Below are 20,292 nucleotides of genomic sequence, written 5' to 3' on the forward strand. Positions count from 1 at the left end.
AGCAATCTGAGTGTAACTGATGCTGCCTGAATATGCAGACAGCCTGAAACTATGAATCAGAAGTACAAACTGCTCCATACTTATACTGTGTGGTTAACTCTAAAACACAAAGCTCTGTGGGGACTCCCAAGTCCCCTGACACTACCCCATCCAGGTACTATGACCCTGTTTACTCCTGGGTTTTTAGTAACCTGCACCACTCTACACTAGGAGTTTGCACTGTTGCCGAAAAATCACTGTTGCTACAGTGGTGGCTAAAACTGTCACTGAAGACAAGCCCTGTGTGCGTGGGTGGCCCTTTCTCTTGCCAGTCCATCCTGGCTCTTCTGAGTCCATGTCAGTAGTGCACTCTACACACACACACACACACACACACAAAACACATCTGAAGACAGAGAGCACAGATCTGGGGAGGTCTTAGTCTCCTCAGTCTCTAATGGTGTGGCCTCCACCAGCTCAACTGATGCGTATGGTATATAGATAACTCCTTCCATAACCACTCAAAGCAGGGGCACTGGAGTATTGCAGGCTGGGCCAGAGACACAGGGGTGTGTTTAGAGTCACACATGTTGGGATTCCCTCCATGACCTCTTTGTACTCGGCTTTCCAAGAACTGAGTTTGACTCAAGACTTTGTCATTCAGGTATCTTTATTTGACACAGAGCAATGCTACAGTGCATTGATCAGACTCAAGCACAGGAGATGGATAAAGGTACATCACAGATCCAAAGTTACACAGAAACAAGTCCATCGATACCAGACAAACTACTGTGGAACATCAGAGGACAAAAGACTTTGCTGATTGCTCTTCTCTCACCCTTGTGAAGAGGAGACATCCAAATGAATTCCTCCCAACAGCTGAACTTGCAACTTAAAGCAGAAGGGGGGAAGGAATAAAAGGTCCTAACAAGGAGAAACTGTATATTTTATGCTGCTTGAACTCTGAGGGGCAAAGATTACTAAGCATAAGATCCCCAGTGCTTGGCCTGGGTTAGCCCTAAAGGACATATAGAGCTTGTTTATTGTGTCAGCTTCTATTACTTTTTGAAACTTAAGATAGAAACTCATTTGTGTGCATATACATTTACCTGCTTTAACCTTGTAAATAACTCATTTCCTTTTCCTAGTTAATAATCTTTAGATAGTTTATTATAGGATTGGCTACAAGCATTGTCTTTGGTGTGAGATCTGAGATACAACTGACCTGGAGTAAGTGACTGGTCCTTTGGGACTGGGAATAACCTGAATAAAATATTGCTGTGATCTTTGGTGTAAGGGCCCATCTATCACAGAGGTATGCTTACCTGGATGGCAAGATAGATTGGAGTATCCAAGGGGACTGTCTGTGACTCCATGGTAAGATTGTTACAGTGACCCAGAAGTTCACATTTGTTACTGGGTTAGTGAACTCTTTTATAGAACATACCCCAAACTGGTTGGATCTGCACTGCTTTTTGACAGTTTGCCCAGAGGTTGGAACTCTTGGTCATGAGTCACTCCAGCCAGTGTGACAGGATGCTAGTGGGCAGCTGGAAAAGATGGACTGAGACAGGCTCTGTCCTGGTGGGAGAAAGCCACATTGGAGTGGAGCAAGCTCCTGTGGGGGTTTCTGGGGTAAGGGGCTCAGGGAAGCAGCCCTAGGGCTGTAGCTCCAAGAAAGGAGCAGAGCTGACTGAGACTGGGAAATGGTCAGGAGCAGGAGTGCCAAAGGCTCCTGGGAGGGGTGGGCCCTGAGGCTAAGGAATGAGTTAAGACTGTTTTTGTGTTGTTTGCTAACCTCTGTTAAGGAAATAAACCTCCTTGCAAAAGACATGGCAGCACATGCTTTGGAGTGGGGGAGAAGCCAGCCCTGGTGACAATGACCCTTGACAAACTGGAGAATTGGTCTGAATTCAACAAGATGAAATTCAGTAAGTAAAGTATTTTGCACTTCTCTTTATGAAGGACAAATTAAACGCACAACTACAACATGGGCGGGGAGGAAATGGCTCAGTGGTAATACTGCTGAAAAGGTTGTGGGGGTTATAGTGGTTCACAAATTAAATGAGAGTCACCAATGTAATGCAGCTGGAAAAAGCCTAATATTCCGGGGGTGTATTTACAGGAGTGTCATATGTAAGACATGGGAAGTAACTGTCCTGCTCTTCTTGGCATTGGTGAGGCCTCAACTGGAGCAGAGTGTCCAATTCTGGGTGTCACACTTTAGGATAGATTTGGACAAACTGGAGAGAGTCCAGAGGAGAGCAACAAAAATCATAAAATGTTTAGAAAACCTGACCTATGAAGAAAGGTTAAAAAAACTGGGGCATGTTTAGTTTTGAGAAAAGAAGACTGAGGGGGGACTTGTTATCAACTTTGACTATGTGAAGGGCTGGTATGAAAAAATCTGAATAGTTGTTCTCCATATCTATTGACAAGAAGAAGAAATGAAAAACCCACAAAATTTTTGAATTAAAAACTAATGTTGCAATACAAACAGGAAGTGCTATACCAGAAATACAATGAGATGTGACTGCTGAAGCTGAGAAACTATTCGGATTTTAAATTGTTAGTTATTAAAAGTATTAGTTAAATAGCAGTGACATCCATTTGCACAATGTTCATGAAGATAAATGAGGAAGGGCTAAGAGTAATAACATTTTGAAAAGTATATAATTTACAGTGGATTACAAGAAAAAGCCAGTGCAGTTCAGGAAATTAGCCATTCACAAATTTGTCTTAACTGCAGTTCTATGAGGCTATATACAGACATATAAACTAATAAGGGATTCTTCCAAACACTGACAATTATAATATTTGGAGGGTGTGTGTGTGGCGGGGTGTATGTAAAATATTTAACGGACTCAAATCTCCTTTACCAGCTCAGTACATTATACCGGGAAGGAAAGTGCTGCCTTGTCCAGGCAGTGGGATGCACTCTGCCTTTAAGAGCACAGCCCTGGGAAGCCGGGGCTAAGATCTACGTCCTGCGAGGGAGGCAAAAAAACCCTTGCCCCCCCTTATGTGCAGCCACTGCAGATGCTCACCCCATCTGTGACATCCATTTTCGGTACCCTCTGCGCAGCCTGATCCTGATGATTGGCCCCCCGCCGCTGTCTCGCAGTGCCCCACCACAGCTCCAACCCCTCAGCCCCCTTCTCCTGCCTCCAGCTGTTTGCCTCTCCTGTGCATTCAGTTGGGTCTCTGCACAGTCTGTCTGTCCCCTCCCAGCAGGAACAGACTGGCACCCCAAGGCAGGGCAGAGCCAGGGGTCGGGCAGCGACTTGAGCCGCTGTTACTGAGCATGCTCAGTCCCTACAAGCCGCACCGGACCGGCACAGCGGCAAAGTCTGACTGGCTCAGTTTGTAGCATAAAACTGTCGGTGGCACCAGAGAACCGGGAATGGGAGCGGGACTTCCAGGGATAAGGCTCCAGAGAGGCCGGCGGCCAGGAAGCGGGAGGACTTCCGGGGAAAGGTTCCTCCTCCTCCCGGAAAGAGGAGCGAACAGGAAATGAGAGGAGGAGGACTTCCGGCGCCCAGGCTAAAGGAGGGAGCAGGAGGACTACGGAACCTACCGGAAGGAAGTACATCGCCTACCGGGCCAAGGGAGTCTCCTGGAGGACTTCCTGGTATGATGCGTCATCGGAAGAGGAGACTAAGTGTCAGCGCCGGGAAGCGAGGCGTAGGTCTGCCGGAGAGCGCCGGACCCTGGAGGGTTTGGAGTTCGGCTCCCAAAATGGAACCATAGAGGCTCATGGGGCTGAGGGAGCGGCCTGACCCATAGAGATCGATTGTGCTCAGGGGGCGGGAATGGGGCTCATCCGGAACGAGGGAGAACGGGAAGGAGAACGCTTCCGGAGGCCTCTGCGTGAGGGTAACAGGGGGAGGGGATCGGAGCAGTGTCCTGACTCCCGTGATGCTCCGCGGGGCGGGGATTTGGGACAGAGCGTGACCCCGGAACTTCCCCTGCCACAACACTGATTATCAAGGCCCTTCCCGTCCCCATGACAACCCAGCATGGGTGCCTACGTCTGAGCCAAAGAGCCACGAGGGGTTTTCGTCTCCAGCCCGTGCCCTCGAACTGGCTGTTCTGTTTGTACAGCACCTAGCACAGCTGGGGCAACTGCGTGCGATGGTAAAACAAGCAACAGCGAAAGGTGTCTCTGAAGAGCAGAGTGTTTGCTATTGAATATGCGAGCGATTCTGGGTGAATTGCTACCTGCCTGAAGGTAGGATCCCATCTCACCCCAAGTCAAGGGTGGGAGTTGGGAATTTCCTACTAGTAAGGGGAGCCCCCACCACACAGGTAGGAAAAGGACCCTGATTGGAGTCAGTGCCCTTGGCCTTGTTGCACAGAGAACACATCCCATCCATGAAAACATGTTGCTTTACTTCCTTTTGCAGTTCCCATAGAGGCAGTAGTTACCACACATGTCATAGGACATCTTTACAGATGGGAAAGGGCCTACAATAGGGAAACCAGAACTTAATTTGTGTCAGGGCTGAACCCCAGCACCTCTAGGTTTGGCAGTTCAGAGCCCCAGCACCTCTGGGCTTGCTGCATCAATTATGAATGTAAAACAATTGTTTGAGCCCTGACATCTTTTTCATTACAAATTAAGCACAGAGGAAACCATTATATTTTAGTAAATTCATGTTTCTTTCTTGTGAGCCCTACAAAGCCAGCTGGAACCTCTTTCAGCTTTGTGCATTGTCAACAATACTGCTAATTAAGTTCTAGGTAAAAAAAAAAACCCACCACATTTTGCTCATTGACATCTGTACAATCCCACTGAAGACAACAGGGCCCTTGGGTATCTAGGAAGGCAAGATTTGGCCCTGCCACCTCTTAGTTATGATGCATGGGTTCCAAAGGACACAACTGGCTTACAGAGTTATTGGTGCTGGTAGCTTATTTGTAAGGCTACAATTTAGTCATGAAGGTCGCAGAAGTCACAGGATCCGTGACTTCCAGTGACGTCAGCCTAAGGAGATCTGGAGCTGCAGGGCCCTCCTCTGTCAGCATGGGCAGGGAGCTGCAGGGTCCCACCGTTGCCTCTGGTGGCCCCCAGAGCTCCAAGCCACTGCAGGGGGCAGGGTACCCTGCAGCTGCTGCAGGCAGTGGGGAACCCCAGCTCCCATGGGTGGTGGGGGAATCCCCAAGCTCCGGCCACTGTGGGCAGCAGAGGACCCCCGGCTGCCAGCAGTGGCGGGGAGCCACCGTGGGAGGCAAGGGCACCCCATAGCTCCTGGCCCCCATGGGCAGCGGGAGTAGTTGCAGGTGGCAGGAGTACCCCGCAGCCCCCAGCTGCTGCTGGTGGCTCCTAGTCCCTGTGTAGCTGCCCCACTTCAGGCAGTGGGGGGGAATCCACAGATCCCCATTTTCTCAGGTATATTTTTAGTAAAAGTCAGGGACAGGTCATGGCTTCCTGTGAATTTTTCTTTTTTGCCTGTGACCTTTCCGTGACTTTTACTAAAAATATCCATGACAAAATCTTAGCCTTACTTATTTGTAAGTGGAGCAAGTTTATCTAAGTATTTATATGTGCCCTATGCTCCTCTCTCTCCCTGCCAGTGTAGTATCAGAGTCCATAGGAAACCTACTATGGTATTTTTACACTTTGCTTTCAGAGTAGACATGTGCTTTAAACTTAGTTTTTATATATCTTTTCTACATAAAAGCTAAAAATTAACACACAACTAAGCAGCGTACATTAGTCATGGATTAGGAAAGCCTTGTCTGTCATTACTTGGTTTTCTTTACTTGGCTTAGAAAAGCCCATTGCCTTCTTTTTCTGATATTTCTGCCACTTTCTGTAGGAAAACCTCTCATTTAATGAATTTCAATGGAGCAGAGGTATATTCTTATTCCACTCCTCCCCCACTTGTCTCTAGTGATGGGTTTTGGATGTTGCCCCCATGACCATTTTAGATATTACATATGTAGGAGACAAATATTTGTGTGCATAACTTTGGTGCTGATAGCCTGGCTGCCTGGAGCTGGACTCTCACTCTGCCTGGAGCTGACAGCCTCAGTTTTCAGCATTGGGTAGCCAGTTTGTGCTGTCAGCACTCCATGCTGCCCCCCTGACTTAAGGACACACACCACTAGCAGAAGGAGAGTAGTGGAGACATGAAAAACTGCAGTAATTACTGCAGTGGCTATAAGTCGACCTAACATTGGTCAATTTAATCGTGTAGTGTAGACAAGGCCTTTATTTGGGTTGATTCCACCCCCACCTCCACTGCGGTTACCAGGCCTTGCTCTCACAGATCAAAACACTGAGCAGAATAAAAGGACAGGAGGACACCCCTGGAGACTGCTGTGTGTGTGGAAAACTAGACCTCTCAGGGTCCTCATCACAAAGATGGTTAGACAAGAGGCATGAAATGGGTGTGTAGACTTTTTAGTTGCTTTAATCCTTTTCACTGACTGCTTTGTTCCCAGGGCTAAATAAACAATACTTTTGGCTTTAAAAAGGCTGTTCTCGGTCACTGAATGAGCTCCTGGTAATAAGCTCTCAGCAGGAAGAACTGCAGGTATCCAAACCCAGTTGGACATGCAGTGTAAGAACTGCTAGTGCCCCATACCCAGTTTGAGAGTGAGAGAGTCACGATTCCACCCTAAGAGAGATGCGGGCACAAACCCTGAGACTCGAGAAGGGGTGTCCTCAGAGATCAGAGGTGGGACAGAACCTCAGGGAGCCCTGAGCCATAACAGGCCTTGTCTACAGAATAACTTTTTGTTTCTGAGATCTAGAGTTTGAAATTTTACACAGTTATACCAGTATAAAACTGATCTAGGCACTCTTTTCTCAGTAGAGTACCCTTATATCTCCTGGGAAGTGTTATAAGATAAAGTCACACTTACAGTGGAATAATAATGTCCACAAGGGGTGGGTGAGATGGAAATTTTACTTGTATAGCTGCTAAGGCTTTCCCAGGTAGATAAGCTCCTCCGGGTGAAAGTGCTAAATGGGCTTTTCTCTCCTCCACAAGTGCTTGGAGACCTGTGACTGCTAGAAGATGGGATGGCTCACTGAAAAAAATTGTCCTGTTCTGCTCGCTCCCTTGGAAACATCTGGCACCAGCCACTGTCACAAGATGGGATACTGGGCTAGATAGACCATTGGTCTGACCCTGTAGGGCGATTCTTAGGTAAGGGCCGTACAAACATCAGAACTTGGAACAGCCCATTATTCCAGTGACTGCTGTGCTCTACTGTTCACTGTTTCACACATTTGAAAATAGTCTTGCCTTTCAAAAAAAAAAAAAAAAGCTATTCTGTTCTAGCAAGCTAGGGAAGCTACCCTTTATAACCAACAAAAAGAAAATCCCAGTTGGGAACTCACAAAAGTGGCTATAACTTAGGCATAGCACATTGCTGACTTCAGCTAGACCTGTAAACAGCAGTCAAACATCCTCAGCAACCCACAGTATTTTATTTACATCATTTATCCATGTTTGCATGGAAACCAAAGTCTTGGCTCATCCACAGCCTCATTCACTTTAGACAGAACCATTGGAGAAGAGACTAGATCACTAAAATGGGGTCATTTCCTGGGAGGAGGGATGTAGCTACTGTACAGCACTAGGCCAACAGCCCAGCCCAGGCACAAAGTGGGAATATCATGTCCAATCTCCCAATGACATGTAGGGATACTGAAGAGCATTCTTGAAGCATAGTTCATGTGTATCCTGGACAGTAGTGGTACTCCCATCCCGCTGAGCAGGGAAAGAGAAATTTCCTAGTTCAGCTCCATGACTGGGGGTGGGGAAAGGGAGCCCCACAGATGGGGACTGACCTTCCAGTGATTCATAGCTGCCTCGCACAGGTGAAGGGCAGATAGATTCTAAGGACAAGTTTCCATGGAGGTTCTGGATACATGAGGATGCTCACAAGGCCACCCGCAGCAAGCCTGAACATAGCAAATTGCTGAGTCAACTTGTAAAGGCATCTGGGCATTGTACAGGACCTGGCAGGTGTGAATTCCTTCAAGATAGCAAATTAACTCTGCACTAAGGCCTAGGTCATTGCAAGGGAATCTGCCTTATTGCAAATGTAGGAGCTCTGCTTTGACCAATGGGTTTGCTACCATAATACAAACACATTAAAACAGACCCACTCCTCATGCTACTTAACCTGAGAGGTCTAACCAATGGTAATCTGCCCTATGCCTTTAAAATGTGTCCGCTCCCTACACAGTGAGATGTTGTACCAAGTCATAAGACTGATGGGGCAAGATTAATCTCAGTGCAGCAGGAGGTGGCCAGCCTTCAGCCCGATCAGCACTGCCCAGATCCTCATGGAATCATGGCCTGGCAGTGCCATGTTACTGGCCTAGGAACTCCAGTGCATCGCATGGCTGGAAACAATCAAGATGGCAGGAAATAGGTCTAGTGAGTCAAGCTGCTGTGCACAGAAAGGCTCTAGGACTCCAACCTTCTCCTGATTTCCTCAGCAAGCTTCTCCCTAGGGATATTGACCTGCACAACAAACAAGAAGGAACTGGTCACAGCAATAGAACTGTCTCATGGGAAGTGCCACAAGCACCCAATGATATCAAGATGCCCACTTACCCCTTGCAGCCACCCAGACCTGTCTTCTGCCATCCCTCAAATGCTCCTCTCCATGAACTCCTGCTGGAAGCACCACCCCATAAAATGCATCCCTTGACCAAGGAGAGACTTGTGGAAGAAGTGATGATTAGGAACTTCCTGTTCCACACCCCTGAGGGACAGGATTTGACTGCTCAGCAGAGAGCTTTAGTGATCTGTAACTCTGAGGAAGGTTCGCCGTGGACTTAGACCAGTTTGTAAAGAGGATTCAATCTGTACCGGAGCCTTGTTAACTCTAGTGATCTGCGATGCAAGCAAGAGCTCCCAAAGAGGCCCTAATAGCCAGGGAGAGTGTTGTCTAGAAGGGAGGCAGCCTTTGGATCCCCTATCCCATCCACAATATCCAAGAACATCCTAACCTCTTCCCTGCTAGCTACGACTCGTAGTTTGACGACTCCATCTTTCAGCTCCTGCTCTCCTATGATGGCTGTGAGAGGGATTCCCGTGTCTTCGCAATACTGCAGCTGGTTCAACAGCTTGGGGTTCTTCTTATACAGCATCTCTGCCTAGAAGGGGCGGCAATGTGGTTGTGTTCAAGAGCTTACACAGAATAGGAAGTGACAAAACCTACCCAGTTCTAACTCATTGCTAGGACTGGCTGGAAATTCGCCTATAGTTTTCTGGTGTAGAATGCAGATTAGTTGAAATCTAAACATTTTGTGGAGGTGGTTTGATTTTGGCTAAGCTCCAGCAGGACCAAGGCAAGTTTTGAAACCGACCTGCTAGGCAGGTTTTCCTACCAGCTGGCCTGCCTTGTGGGCTACCAATTCTTTTGCAGCCTACATAGCAAGCTGACAGTTCCCCTTCAACCTGCTGGGTGGAATTTCATCTGGAAATGATCAAAATTGTGATTTTTTTGGGGTTCTGTTTTAGGAGGTTTTGAAATTTTGGGGTTTTGTTCCAAATTGGCACTAAACCAAATTTTGAAATTCCAAATGCCTCCAGGAAACAGAATTACCATTCTCCTCACAGCTCTAGACATGAGCACAGAGTCTCCTGGGACAGATGGTTGCAGCAGGCTCAGTACCAGTAGCTGCCTTTCTCCGTCAGAGCCAAACAACAAAGAGGTTGGCGAGTCTGGGCTTGCTGTGCCACTTCTCCCCGGAGACTCTCTCTCCCCCCATTCTAAGGGCTGGCTTTGAGAAGCACAACTAGGCCAGTCCAATTGCCCAGTCTTACCTTGATCCCAGAATCCCACAGCTCAGAGATGAGTTTCAGTTTCACATCAAGGAAGTTCTCCTGGGGGGTTGCCACCAGCACTTGCGTCTCAGTCGTCCGGATCTTCTCCTTAGAAGCCTGGGAGCAGGAACAGAGTTGTGAATGAAACATATGGAAACATCCTATTGCTCGTGAAGACACATGCTCCAAGGCATCTGACGGTTGCTCCTCACCCACCCCTTGTACCTATTACTGGAGAATGCCACCATTTTCTTAACACAGGCTATATAGGGAGATTACATGAAAAACAACACCAACAACAAAACCCCACCAAACTGTGTTCAAAGAATGTAATTTTGCAAAGTCAAGCTTGTGCAACCTTAATTTATCTGCCTTGGGCACATGCATCATGACTCTGGATTTCATTATGTACTATTTTTTCCACAGGATCCCTGCCTCATTCTGAGCACACACTGGACTTGCTCTGGGGATAAGGCAGCTGTTCAATAATTTTTTTGAGCGTCACCAGACAATGAGTTGCCTCCGTCTTATTTACCACACATCACCCCAACCCTAAACTAAATAGAGAATTACTAATTTCCTCATGGGTTTTCCCACCATCTATCATAGTAGTATGAAGCTCACAACCATTTAGTTAATTATCTTCATGACGCCCTGGGAGACAAGTATTTTACAGATGGAAAAGCAAGGCACAGGGAGATTAAGGCCAAAATGAGGATGCCAATTTACAAACAGGGAAATTGACAGAAAAGCAGCTTGGTCCAAGCTTCAGCTAAGGAGTGGAAGAGCCCAGAATAGAACTCAAGACCTCCTACGTCCAAGCCCTACCGTAGTGAAAATTCTAATTCAAGTGATATGCCCAGGAAACCTGTAGTAGAGGATTCAGATCTCCTGCATTTCATTCAACCACAAGCCCATCCTTTCTTTTACTGCAGTCCCATGCCTCATCTGCTACAGATCTTCCAATTTCTACAACAAATGTGTCAGGTATCCTACAAAAAGTGGCCACCTTACCTGCACCCCCTGGTTGGTTCCCACAGCTGAGGGCCATTCTGTGTACTTCTGAGTGGCACTCACCTCCACCTCCTGCTCCATGATGGAGAAGAGTCGCTCGATTCCGATGCTGACTCCCACACAGGGCACCTTCCGCCCCTTGGGGTCGAACATCCCCACCAGCTCGTCGTAGCGGCCGCCTCCAGCTACGCTGCCCATGCTGACTGGCTCCTCCCTGTGAGCATTCAGAGGCTGCAGCACGACGGCCTCGTAGATCACCCCAGTGTAATAATCCAGACCCCGCGCCAGGCTCAGGTCGAAGGAGATCTGCAGGACAGGAGGGGAATCCCATTACCAGGCACAACAAATGATCCAGCCAGGCCTGGGTCAGTATCCCTCCACCACTCACCTTATCTGCAATGCCAAACAGGGTCAGGTACTCAAACAGCAGCTTCATGTCTCCCAGCCCCTCCCGGGCCAGCTTGTTCTGGGACAGCTTAGGGTCCTGGACCAGCTGCTCAATCAGACCCAGCCCACCTGCAGAAATGACACACAACTTAAATATACCAGGGAGGGCGACGTGGCCAAGCTCCTATGGACTCACTCCACCCAGCCTGGGTCACACCTACCTGCTCACTCCTTCAGCCTTGTGCATCTCTATCTCCTTCCCAGGGGATAATGACCATGCATCCCACCTGGGACACCTAGGCTGCAAGTCAGCTAAACATCTGGGGAACAACCCCCCCCCCCCCCCCCCCACACACACACACCAGTTGTGTCGTCCCCCCACCCCCACCATGCAGAGACCAAGGAAGTTGGAATAGCTGCTGGGAAGGTGAAGTGACCCACATGGACTCTCAGCTCGCCTGGGTGAGGCTGGACAGGGAACCAAGTCTCACAGCTCCACAGAACTCACCATGCAGTCGAACGTATTCCCCGATGCGATCTGCAGCCTCTGGCGAGAGACCTTTCTCTCCAACCATCTCATTCTTCACATCCTCCCATGTTGCCTGGGGTGGAGGAGATGAGAACATTAATCACAGCTTCCCTGCCTGAACCTGCTGCTCCTGGGAATGCAAAATCCCTTCCCCAGCTTCCCCCTCCACACCAATGCTACCCCATGGGTTCAGAACACACCCTGAGGAAACTGCAGGAAAGGGGAGACCATTGCCTGGTGACTAATCCAGTTAGAGATCTCCCATTTCTAACCTTCCCAGAAGAATTAACAATAGGTTTCACTCTCATTTGGTGCCTTCATTCTAAACTCTCAAAGCTCTTTATTAATGAGTTAGGACCAGATCCTCAAAAGGTATTTGAGAGTTAGGTGCCTACTTATTTCACTGGAAGTTAGCATACCTTTTGAGGATCAGAACCGTAATCCCTCCAAATCCCTGGAGAGGCAGGAATTCTTATCCCCATTTTACAGATGGGAAAGCACAGGCACAGAGAGCGGATGCAACTTGCCCAAGGACAGAATCCAAACTTCTTGGCACTTGGGAGAGCCATGGAGAATGTCAGCTATGAAAATCCTGCTTCAGATGGGTGTTTCCATCCTATGCGTTTGGAGATGGATCGCAGTCCTCCCACCAGAGCATACACAGCTGAGGGCTAGGGCAGTGCTAGACAGCAGTCAGTGTCTGCCAGCCAGGGCTGGGAAATCCACAGAGCATTACCTTGTTCAGTTTGTCCACGGTAGAGCAAGTGCTATGGAACAGGCTGTCTGGAATGCCACATACCGCAAACACTCCATTCAAAATGCGCCGGTCGTTGACCTGGGGGTGGGAAGCAGAGTCACTCTAAAGCGGATCCCAACAGAGCCTCCTAGTAAGATTGAATCACTTCCACTTGGTTTCTGTATTGCTCCAGAGATCCGTGAAGCAGCTGTAGTCAAAATCCCCCCATGCCTTCCTTCAGAGGTTCTCTTGTATGCAGGGCACACCAGAGTGGGGGGATGGGTGGGAGGGCAGGCACATTCTTGCCTGGGCAGACTTGTAACTTTATTAAACCAATGGGCTATAGTTTTACCTTAATGAGAAAGTCTCCGAGCTGCAACATGCTCAGGATCTCATGCACGATCTTCAGACACTCAGCATCAGGAATCATAGGGTCAAAGTGGCCGGCGATGTCAAAATCCTGGGGTACAGGAAGAGGCAGTGAGAATCCAGGCAGTGTAACCCAGCTGGGACACCCCGGCAACAATCAGGGTCCCCAGACACACAGCTCCCTATGCTGCACCCCGTTCCCTGTATCCCAAGGGGAGCCCAGGCCTGTTGTTCAGAGACCTGTACTCTAAGCTGTCCAAGGTAATAGAAGTCCATCTCAGCCTGTTACAGAAAGCCATTGTTTATGAAAGTTAGTCTGGTTGCCTCCAACTTGTGCTAAGATAAACTGGACTGTTTAAGTTAAACCACTGTGCTAAGAGAACTGTAAAGTTCCTGGTAAAGAGGGGGATAGGATGGGACATATGGACTGGAAGGTGCAAACTTTACCATCATGGTTGCCACCCCCACCATCTCCTGGGATCCACCAGGACACCACTGGGCCTTCATAAACCTGATGCTGAGACAGGGCCTGATCAGATTGGGCCAGAGAGAGGGAACAGATGACATCGCTGTCTCCACCCGGAATGTGAGATTTGCATTCGTGCCGTCACCCTCCCTCATGTGTCATTTTCCTTCCTCACCTTATTTCTTCTCTCTCCTCTCCCTTTCCTTTTTCTGTCTAAAAAGTCTGACTTAGCCTGCCAAGACAACACCATCTTTTGCAACACTGCTTTGAGCCTGTGACCAGAGAAGCAAGCTAAAAGCAATGCCTTCAACAGCCCAATGCTGGTACAAGTTTTCCAGGACTCTGAGTGTGCTGGGTCTGATTTTCACCAGCAGTGAGGTTGCAAATGAAAATCAGCACCCAGGACAGAAGCAGCATTTTCTACCTTTGCAATTCTGTTTTCTCCCCTTGGGTGTTTGTCTTCTTTTCTCTTAAAGAAACAGGAGTGGACTTCAACAACAGTTCCAGCCCATCTTAACTAACTTTTTCTCTTTTCCCCAAAAAAGACGGTTAGTAACATATTTCTTTCATCTAACAGACTTTTAGATAGGGGGTTCCCCTGTTCATACTCTACAGCTAAAGGGAATAAGGGATATTGTTAAGCCTGACTTAATACTTTGCATTTCAAATGCATTAACTGTTTTTCCTTCTTTTCCTGTATTTTTAATAAAAGGTTAAAAAGACTGGTAATGGTGGTTGTTACAATGGGAGTCACAAAACCTTGGACCACACTTAACTGTTTGATGTTGTAACAGTAAAAAGGGTTTCACTGCATCTTATCTGTGAGACACCCCCCTTTTCAGCACAAAAGGCCCCAGACACACATGGAGCCCTCTTCCTCCCTGTCCTGTTCCCCATGCTTTGTGGGGAGCCAGAACTCCAGACCCCACACAGGGAATCCTGGGCCCAGACACACAGCTCCCCGCGGCACGGAGAGCACTCAGGCTGCCGGTACTCACACACTGGTAGAACTCCCTGTAGCGGCCCCTCGTCATGGCCGGATTATCCCGTCTGTAAACTTTGGCAATGTGGTAGCGCTTAATGTTGGTGATTTTGTTCATTGCCAAATAACGAGCAAAGGGCACCTGAGCACAAAGGGTTAAGGGTGGAACGTAAGAAGACTCTCCTGTGGCCTGGAGAGTCCAGAGCCAGCATTCAGCCCAATTATCACTCTACAGTCAGCTGCTGGGCCAGTACAACACAACCCCACAGCAAAGCCTATGCTGAAGGTCACCTGCAAACTGTGGCCACCTGTCCTAATGGACCGTAAAATCTCAGTCCCTATGAGCGCATCTTCTTAGAAATCACACCATGTTAACAGCCAGAACAAACAGCCTCATTGGTGGGTCATTTGAATAGATGTTGCGGTCCTTTGCTGCTATGATACAAACTGAGATTACATATATAATACAGTGACAGATTAAAGGCCAGAGATAAGGGAACAAAGATGCTTTCAGGTGAAATTTTAAACAGAGTTGCAGTCAGTAAAGCACGGAGGTCCTGGATGGATGACCATTAGGCAACAGTAACAAAGGAAACGGCTCTTTCACTGAGAATAGGGAGGTTGTGTGAAGAGTCAGAAAGGAGGCTATACCAGATGAGCACAGGCAGATGGGGAAGGGAGTAGAGAGAGAAGGTTCAATGTCCAGGGAATACACTGGAGCAAGCCCATGGACGGTTTCTATGTACAGACCCTGAAGTCACCCGGGAGCTAGTTTTGAGGATGGGGTGATGTAGGCACCATTCTGAGTGTCTAGTGGTGAGTAGTAATTCTCCATGTGCTGGAGTCGGAAAGGCTGGGACTAGAGCCGGAGCTACAGTAGTCTAGGTGGGAGGGATGGAAGTTTGGATGAGTCAAGACAGAGGTGTCCATGGGCAATGGCATGGAGGCAGTTACAGGTAGGCTTGGAAACACTGAGGAGGAATGGGATGAATGTATACAAAGTGGAATTAGCATGCATGTTCCTCCCCAGCTAGGAGGAGGTGACAGAGACTCCAGCATGTCTCACCTCCACCCCATGCACTCTTGCTTAAGAAACACCAGCAACCCCTGGATGAGGTGGTGCTTCCCAAGGTCTGGGACTCTGGCAGGATACAGTCAGGTCGTAGCGAAGAGACAGCAGCTCTCCCCCCTGGTCTTTCAGGTCATAGATGAGCTTTGAGTCCTCACCATACTTCCCCATCAGAGTTTCCTACAGAAAAGCAAGACAACTGTGTCAGGCAAGAGAGGACGCGCTCCAGAAGCAGAACGCAGGAGTAAGAAGCCTCTAGAAAGAAAGCAGGGAGAATCCTTGAGCCTGATTTTAGAGGTGATCAGTTGGATCTAACCCCGGTCAGATGATCTAATCCCCTCCAGCTTTACCACAGAAGCTCACTTGCCACGGGAGCTGTTCACAGCTGAGTTCTTAGGGCATCTGCCCTTCAGGTCACAATTAAAGTAGCTATTGCCACTTAAAATGCACCCAATAATTTCAAGGGGCATAAAGCCACAAACCTATGGATCACATCTGACTCAGGGATCAGCGCCTCCAGCAGCACAACTTCCCCCTCCCAGATGTCACGTCGCAGCCCCTACCCTCACCTTCAGCTCAAACACAGGGGTGTCAATGACCTCAGCCCCATGGCGCTTGAAGCAGCTGATGATGGTGTTGAAGACTCTCTCCCGGATGGCCATTTGCTTGGGGCTGTAGTCCCTGGTGCCCTGAAAGCCCAAACCAACGGAAAGTGCGTGAGAAATCTTAAAAGTGAAGAATTATACCCACCACCCTGCAACAGTAAAAACATCCAATATCTAAACTGTTCCCAGTTCCTGCGGCTGCTCAAAGCTCTGAGCCCAAAAGTTTGGCGCTATAACAAGGGTCAGCTAGGCCTAGAATAATGGAAGTTGATGATCCATTGGACCTACTGCTGTTTGAAACACTAGGGAACTTTTAGTGCACAGGGTCCACATGAGCAGTTGGCATGTGGCATGCTGGAGCATTGTAGATTTATGCCCCCATTTGTCATGCACTAATTCCTCGTTTAGATATGCCCTTAGGCATAAGAGTCAATTGGGAAGAGGGAACAGAATGGGAAAAGGAGGAAGAGCCTTAGGCTTAAGAGCATAGGTGCCAACTTTCCCCCATGCCAGTCGGTGCTTTTGCCCCCTCCCGCCCTACCCCCATTCCAACCCCTTCCCCAAAGTCCCCACCCCAACTCTGCCCCCCCTGCCCCTATTGGACACCTTCCGCAAATCCCGGCCCTGGCTTCGCCTCTTCCCCGAGCGTGCCGCGTTCCCCCTCCCTCCCAGCGCTTCCTGCGCAAAACAGCTGTTTCGCGGCACAAGCGCTGGGAGCCATGGGGGGAAAGCGGGCATGCGGTGTACCCAGGGGAGAAGGCGGAGGTGAGCTGGGACGGGGGGCAGGGTGGGGAGGGGAGCTCCTGGTGGGAGCTAAGCACTCACCAATTTTTCCCCATGGGTGCTCCAGCCCCGGAGCACCCACGGAGTTGGCGCCTATGCTTGAGAGGCTGGAGCTGAGGAAAAACTGCACCCTACCATAAAGAGCAGGATAACAAGCAGGAAAGGGGCAGTTTGTTTCAGTGGTGGGAACACCTAAGCCGTATGTCAGTAGAGATGGGGTGGGGTAACCAGGAGAGGAAGCAACCCATGAGAGACCCAGCTGCCTGAAGGAGGTGGGGAGTTACCTTGGGGGTTTTCAGAATGAAGTTCTTTTTCCCCTCATCAGTTCCCAGCTGTGCCTTTGGCTGCTGGAGCTTTACCACACCCTCTGCCACCTGGGGACAGAGAAAAGGCTTTGATAAATGGAGTAGGACACTGACCCCTGAGTGTCTGTCTGATGTCAATTCAACTGGTGGACCTACAAGGCCTGCAGGAGGTTTCCTTAGTTTCTAACAGCTCCACTCTAAGGAGGTGGCAGTTACCTTTGGGGTTTTGAGAATCAAGTTCTTCCCCCTTATCAGTTCCCAATCTGATTTCCTTCCCCAGACCTGAAGAAGAGCTCTCTGTAACTTGAATGCTTGTACCCTCCAACAACTGAAGTTGGTCCAATAAAAGATATAATTATCTCACCCACCTTGTCTCTCTAATATCCTGGGACCGACACGGCTACAATAATACTGCAAATAACAGCTCCACTGTAATTCAAGTCCTTGCTTTTCCTAGTTTTTCTTGCATTTGACATTTTAAATGTTAGCAGGACAGCCAATGGATTCTTAACAGCCCATTAGCGTGCATAGGAATCTGGGAGAACACCCACTGACTACAGAGTAGAAAATATAGTTGTTTGTTTTGGCTTTTCAGATAAATTAGAAGGCTCCCAAATCTGAATCATCATCACTTTCTATCCAGCCAGAAAAATCCCTGCCAGAACTACTGGACAGTCTGCAGGGAGCCTGCAACAGGTGGACTCCAAACTTTGCCCATCAGAGGGCTGCACTGGCAACTTGCCTGGGATCTGCTGCCTTCATCTAACCCAGTCCTTTAGTCGGGATCAAGATAGAGCAGGGGTAGGCAATCTATGGCACGCGTGCTGACCTGATTTTCAGAGGCGCTCACAGAGCCCGGGTCCTGGCCACTGTTCCGGGGGGTTCTGCATTTTAATTTAATTTTAAATGAAGCTTCTTAAACATTTTTAACATCTTATTTACTTGACATACAACAATAGTTTAGTTATATATTATAGACTTATAGAAAGAGACCTTCTAAAAACGTTAAAATGTATTACTGGCATGCGAAACCTTAAATTAGAGTGAATAAATGAAGACTCGGCACACAACTTCTGAAAGGTTGCAGACCCCTGAAATAGATCCTCACACACTGGAACCTCTAGTCCGTGCTGACTGTCCGTTTGTACTCAGGGAACACCCTGGTAATAACACTTAGGCTAGGTCTACACTACCCGCCTGAATCGGCGGGTAGAAATCGACCTCTCGGGGATCGATTTATCGCGTCCCGACGCGACAATCGATCCCCGAATCGACGCTCTTACTCCACCAGCGGAGGTGGGAGTAAGCGCTGTCGACAGGAAGCCGCAGAAGTCGATTTTGCCGCCATCCTCACAGCGGGGTAAGTCGGCTGCGATACGTCGAATTCAGCTACGCTATTCACGTAGCTGAATTTGCGTATCTTAAATCGACTCCCCCCTGTAGTGTAGATGTACCCTTAGTGTTAACATAGCACTTAACACCTTGAAAGTCAGTTGGACACATTAATTACTTCATTCACACACAACACTCCGGGAGATGCTTTCGCCATCAATAAAGATGGAAACAGAACTTAGGTTAGGATCCAGGTGCCAGCCCCATGCAGCTCACTGCTTCTCTACAGCTTCGTGGGCTCTGCCTGGCTTAGGCTCCGACCTCCCCCATCTCCTTCCAGGACTCAGAGCCCGTCTGAAAGACGAAGCGGACGGACCCTCGGGGCTGGAGCAGGGCCCGCCACCCGGAGCGGGCCTCACCTGGTTTTGGGGATGGGCAGCAAAGGCTCGCCGGGCGCAGGACGGTGTCAGGTGCTGGCCCCCAAAGGGCACCCGGCAGCCCCCCGCAGCGAGGGGGCGCAGCCAGTTCATGGCTCAGGAGGTAGCTGGATCCCGCAAGCCGCTGTCCGAAGGCTCCTGGCTAGAACTCGCCCCGGCCTTGCGCTGGGTGCGGGGAGACCCGAGGCTACGCAGCCGGGAGCGGGGGCAAGACACGCGTGCGGGGCTGGGGCAGGCACCTCAGCGCCCCGGCCCCAGCGAGCTCCGCAGGGCCACAAGCTGACCGGGAGCCCCCGGGGGAGGCAGGAGCAGCGCTGGGGCCAGGGACACTCTTCTGCACTGACACCCTGCCTGGAGAATTCAGCCTCATTGCAGCCATAGAGTCTCAGGACCTATAGTGCGTTTCCGCAGAACTAGAGCGTCCCGGAGCCAACCGGACAGAGCTGTTCCGGGTCACCACCGGGGAAGACTATCTGGAACCATGGAGTCTCAGGAGACTTCCCAGAAAGGCACAAAGTTACTCATACTCCAACCGCAGGCACCTGGCCTACACAACCCTGAACATCCGCTTCCGGCCGCCACTCTCCGTCTCATCTCAGAGAACGACGTTACTCTCTAGCTACCGCGGCCGCCGCTCTATGGTACCCGGGAGGACTGGTTCATTTTACGACTTTTGCTGCCGGAGTACGGCACTTTCTGGTTCCTTATTCACTTCACGTTCAACATGGCGTCGGGCAGCGGGGTAGGTGTTAAAAAGGGAGCGCGAAGGGGAGCCCGGGGCTGTTCCCCCTCCCGAGCCTTGAGTGCGGAGCTATGCCCCCAGCCCGGGTAGAGATACCCTTCCCCGCGAACCCGGAGACACTCGCTGGGATGCTCCCGCGTCCTGGCTCGGGGACAGGCTCTGTCTCAGTTGGCTTTTGCTTGCTCCTCTCCCCGTGGGCTCGGGGCAGTCTGTGCTCGTGGCCGGTCACTTGAGGCAGGTTCTCACCCTCCGTGCTTCGGATCCGGGCCAGGCGCTCCCTTTGGCTCAGTCTCTTCGCTGGCTGGAGGGTTGTTCCCCTCTCCGGTCGCGCTGTGCTTTGTGTCTCCCAGCGTCCGCCGCTAGCTTATGGACAGGATTCGTATTTGGTGGGAGCCTGCTTTAGCTCTTCCCATTTCGTGGCAGGGAACTTAGTGTGGTAGTTCTGTGCAGGGAGCCGTTGCATTGTAGTGTGTGGATTTTGATCTAATTTTTCCAGATACATTAATTCAGTGGCGCTCTCCGCCTTTCCAGACGACTGTACCCCTTTTAGGAGTCTGATTTATCTTGTGTACCCCCAAGTTTCACCTCACTTAAACTACTTGCTTACAAAATTAGACATAAAAATACAAAAGTGTTATAGCACACTATCAGAGGGGTAGCCGTGTTAGTCTGAATCTGTAAAAAGCAACAGAGGGTCCTGTGGCACCTTTGAGACTAACAGAACCTCACTTCTTCAGATGCAAGTAATGGAAATCTC

General features: G+C 49.5%; 2 protein-coding genes across 2 annotated transcripts in view; one reads left to right on the forward strand and one right to left on the reverse strand.

Moving 5' to 3' along the window:
• Nucleotides 1–7,403: 7,403 nt before the first annotated feature.
• LOC117881933 (histidine--tRNA ligase, cytoplasmic-like) lies at nucleotides 7,404–19,280 on the reverse strand. The gene is made up of 13 exons (XM_034779800.1): nucleotides 18,776–19,280; nucleotides 17,004–17,093; nucleotides 15,901–16,020; nucleotides 15,416–15,511; nucleotides 14,279–14,404; nucleotides 12,798–12,905; nucleotides 12,446–12,544; nucleotides 11,689–11,782; nucleotides 11,182–11,309; nucleotides 10,857–11,099; nucleotides 9,780–9,896; nucleotides 8,960–9,106; nucleotides 7,404–8,468 (listed from the first exon to the last, which is right to left on the reverse strand). The coding sequence occupies exons 1-13, from the start codon at nucleotides 18,884–18,886 to the stop codon at nucleotides 8,412–8,414; spliced, it is 1,536 nt and encodes a 511-aa protein (XP_034635691.1). The 5' UTR covers nucleotides 18,887–19,280; the 3' UTR covers nucleotides 7,404–8,411.
• Nucleotides 19,281–19,428: 148 nt separating this feature from the next.
• Nucleotides 19,429–20,292, forward strand: part of ZMAT2 (zinc finger matrin-type 2) — a 26,141-nt gene continuing 25,277 nt past the window's right edge. The window contains exon 1 of the mRNA XM_034779801.1: nucleotides 19,429–19,535. Coding sequence (XP_034635692.1) covers nucleotides 19,518–19,535 — 18 coding nt within the window. The 5' untranslated portion in view covers nucleotides 19,429–19,517. The remainder of the gene's footprint in view (nucleotides 19,536–20,292) is intronic.

This window comes from Trachemys scripta, chromosome 8 (genome assembly GCF_013100865.1).
Source record: "Trachemys scripta elegans isolate TJP31775 chromosome 8, CAS_Tse_1.0, whole genome shotgun sequence".
NCBI classification, from domain to species: domain Eukaryota; kingdom Metazoa; phylum Chordata; order Testudines; family Emydidae; genus Trachemys; species Trachemys scripta.

What these genes read in the sequence shown, in the direction of transcription:
- LOC117881933 (XM_034779800.1), bottom strand. Translation starts at nt 18,886, where the DNA reads ATGAACTGGCTGCGCCCCCTCGCTGCGGGGGGCTGCCGGGTGCCCTTT. An exon ending in CCCCTGTGTTTGAGCTGAAG is followed by an intron (nt 15,512 to 15,900) that starts GTGAGGGTAGGG and finishes GCTTTTCTGTAG; the next exon opens with GAAACTCTGATGGGGAAGTA. An exon ending in CTCTTCGCTACGACCTGACT is followed by an intron (nt 14,405 to 15,415) that starts GTATCCTGCCAG and finishes CTTTGTGCTCAG; the next exon opens with GTGCCCTTTGCTCGTTATTT.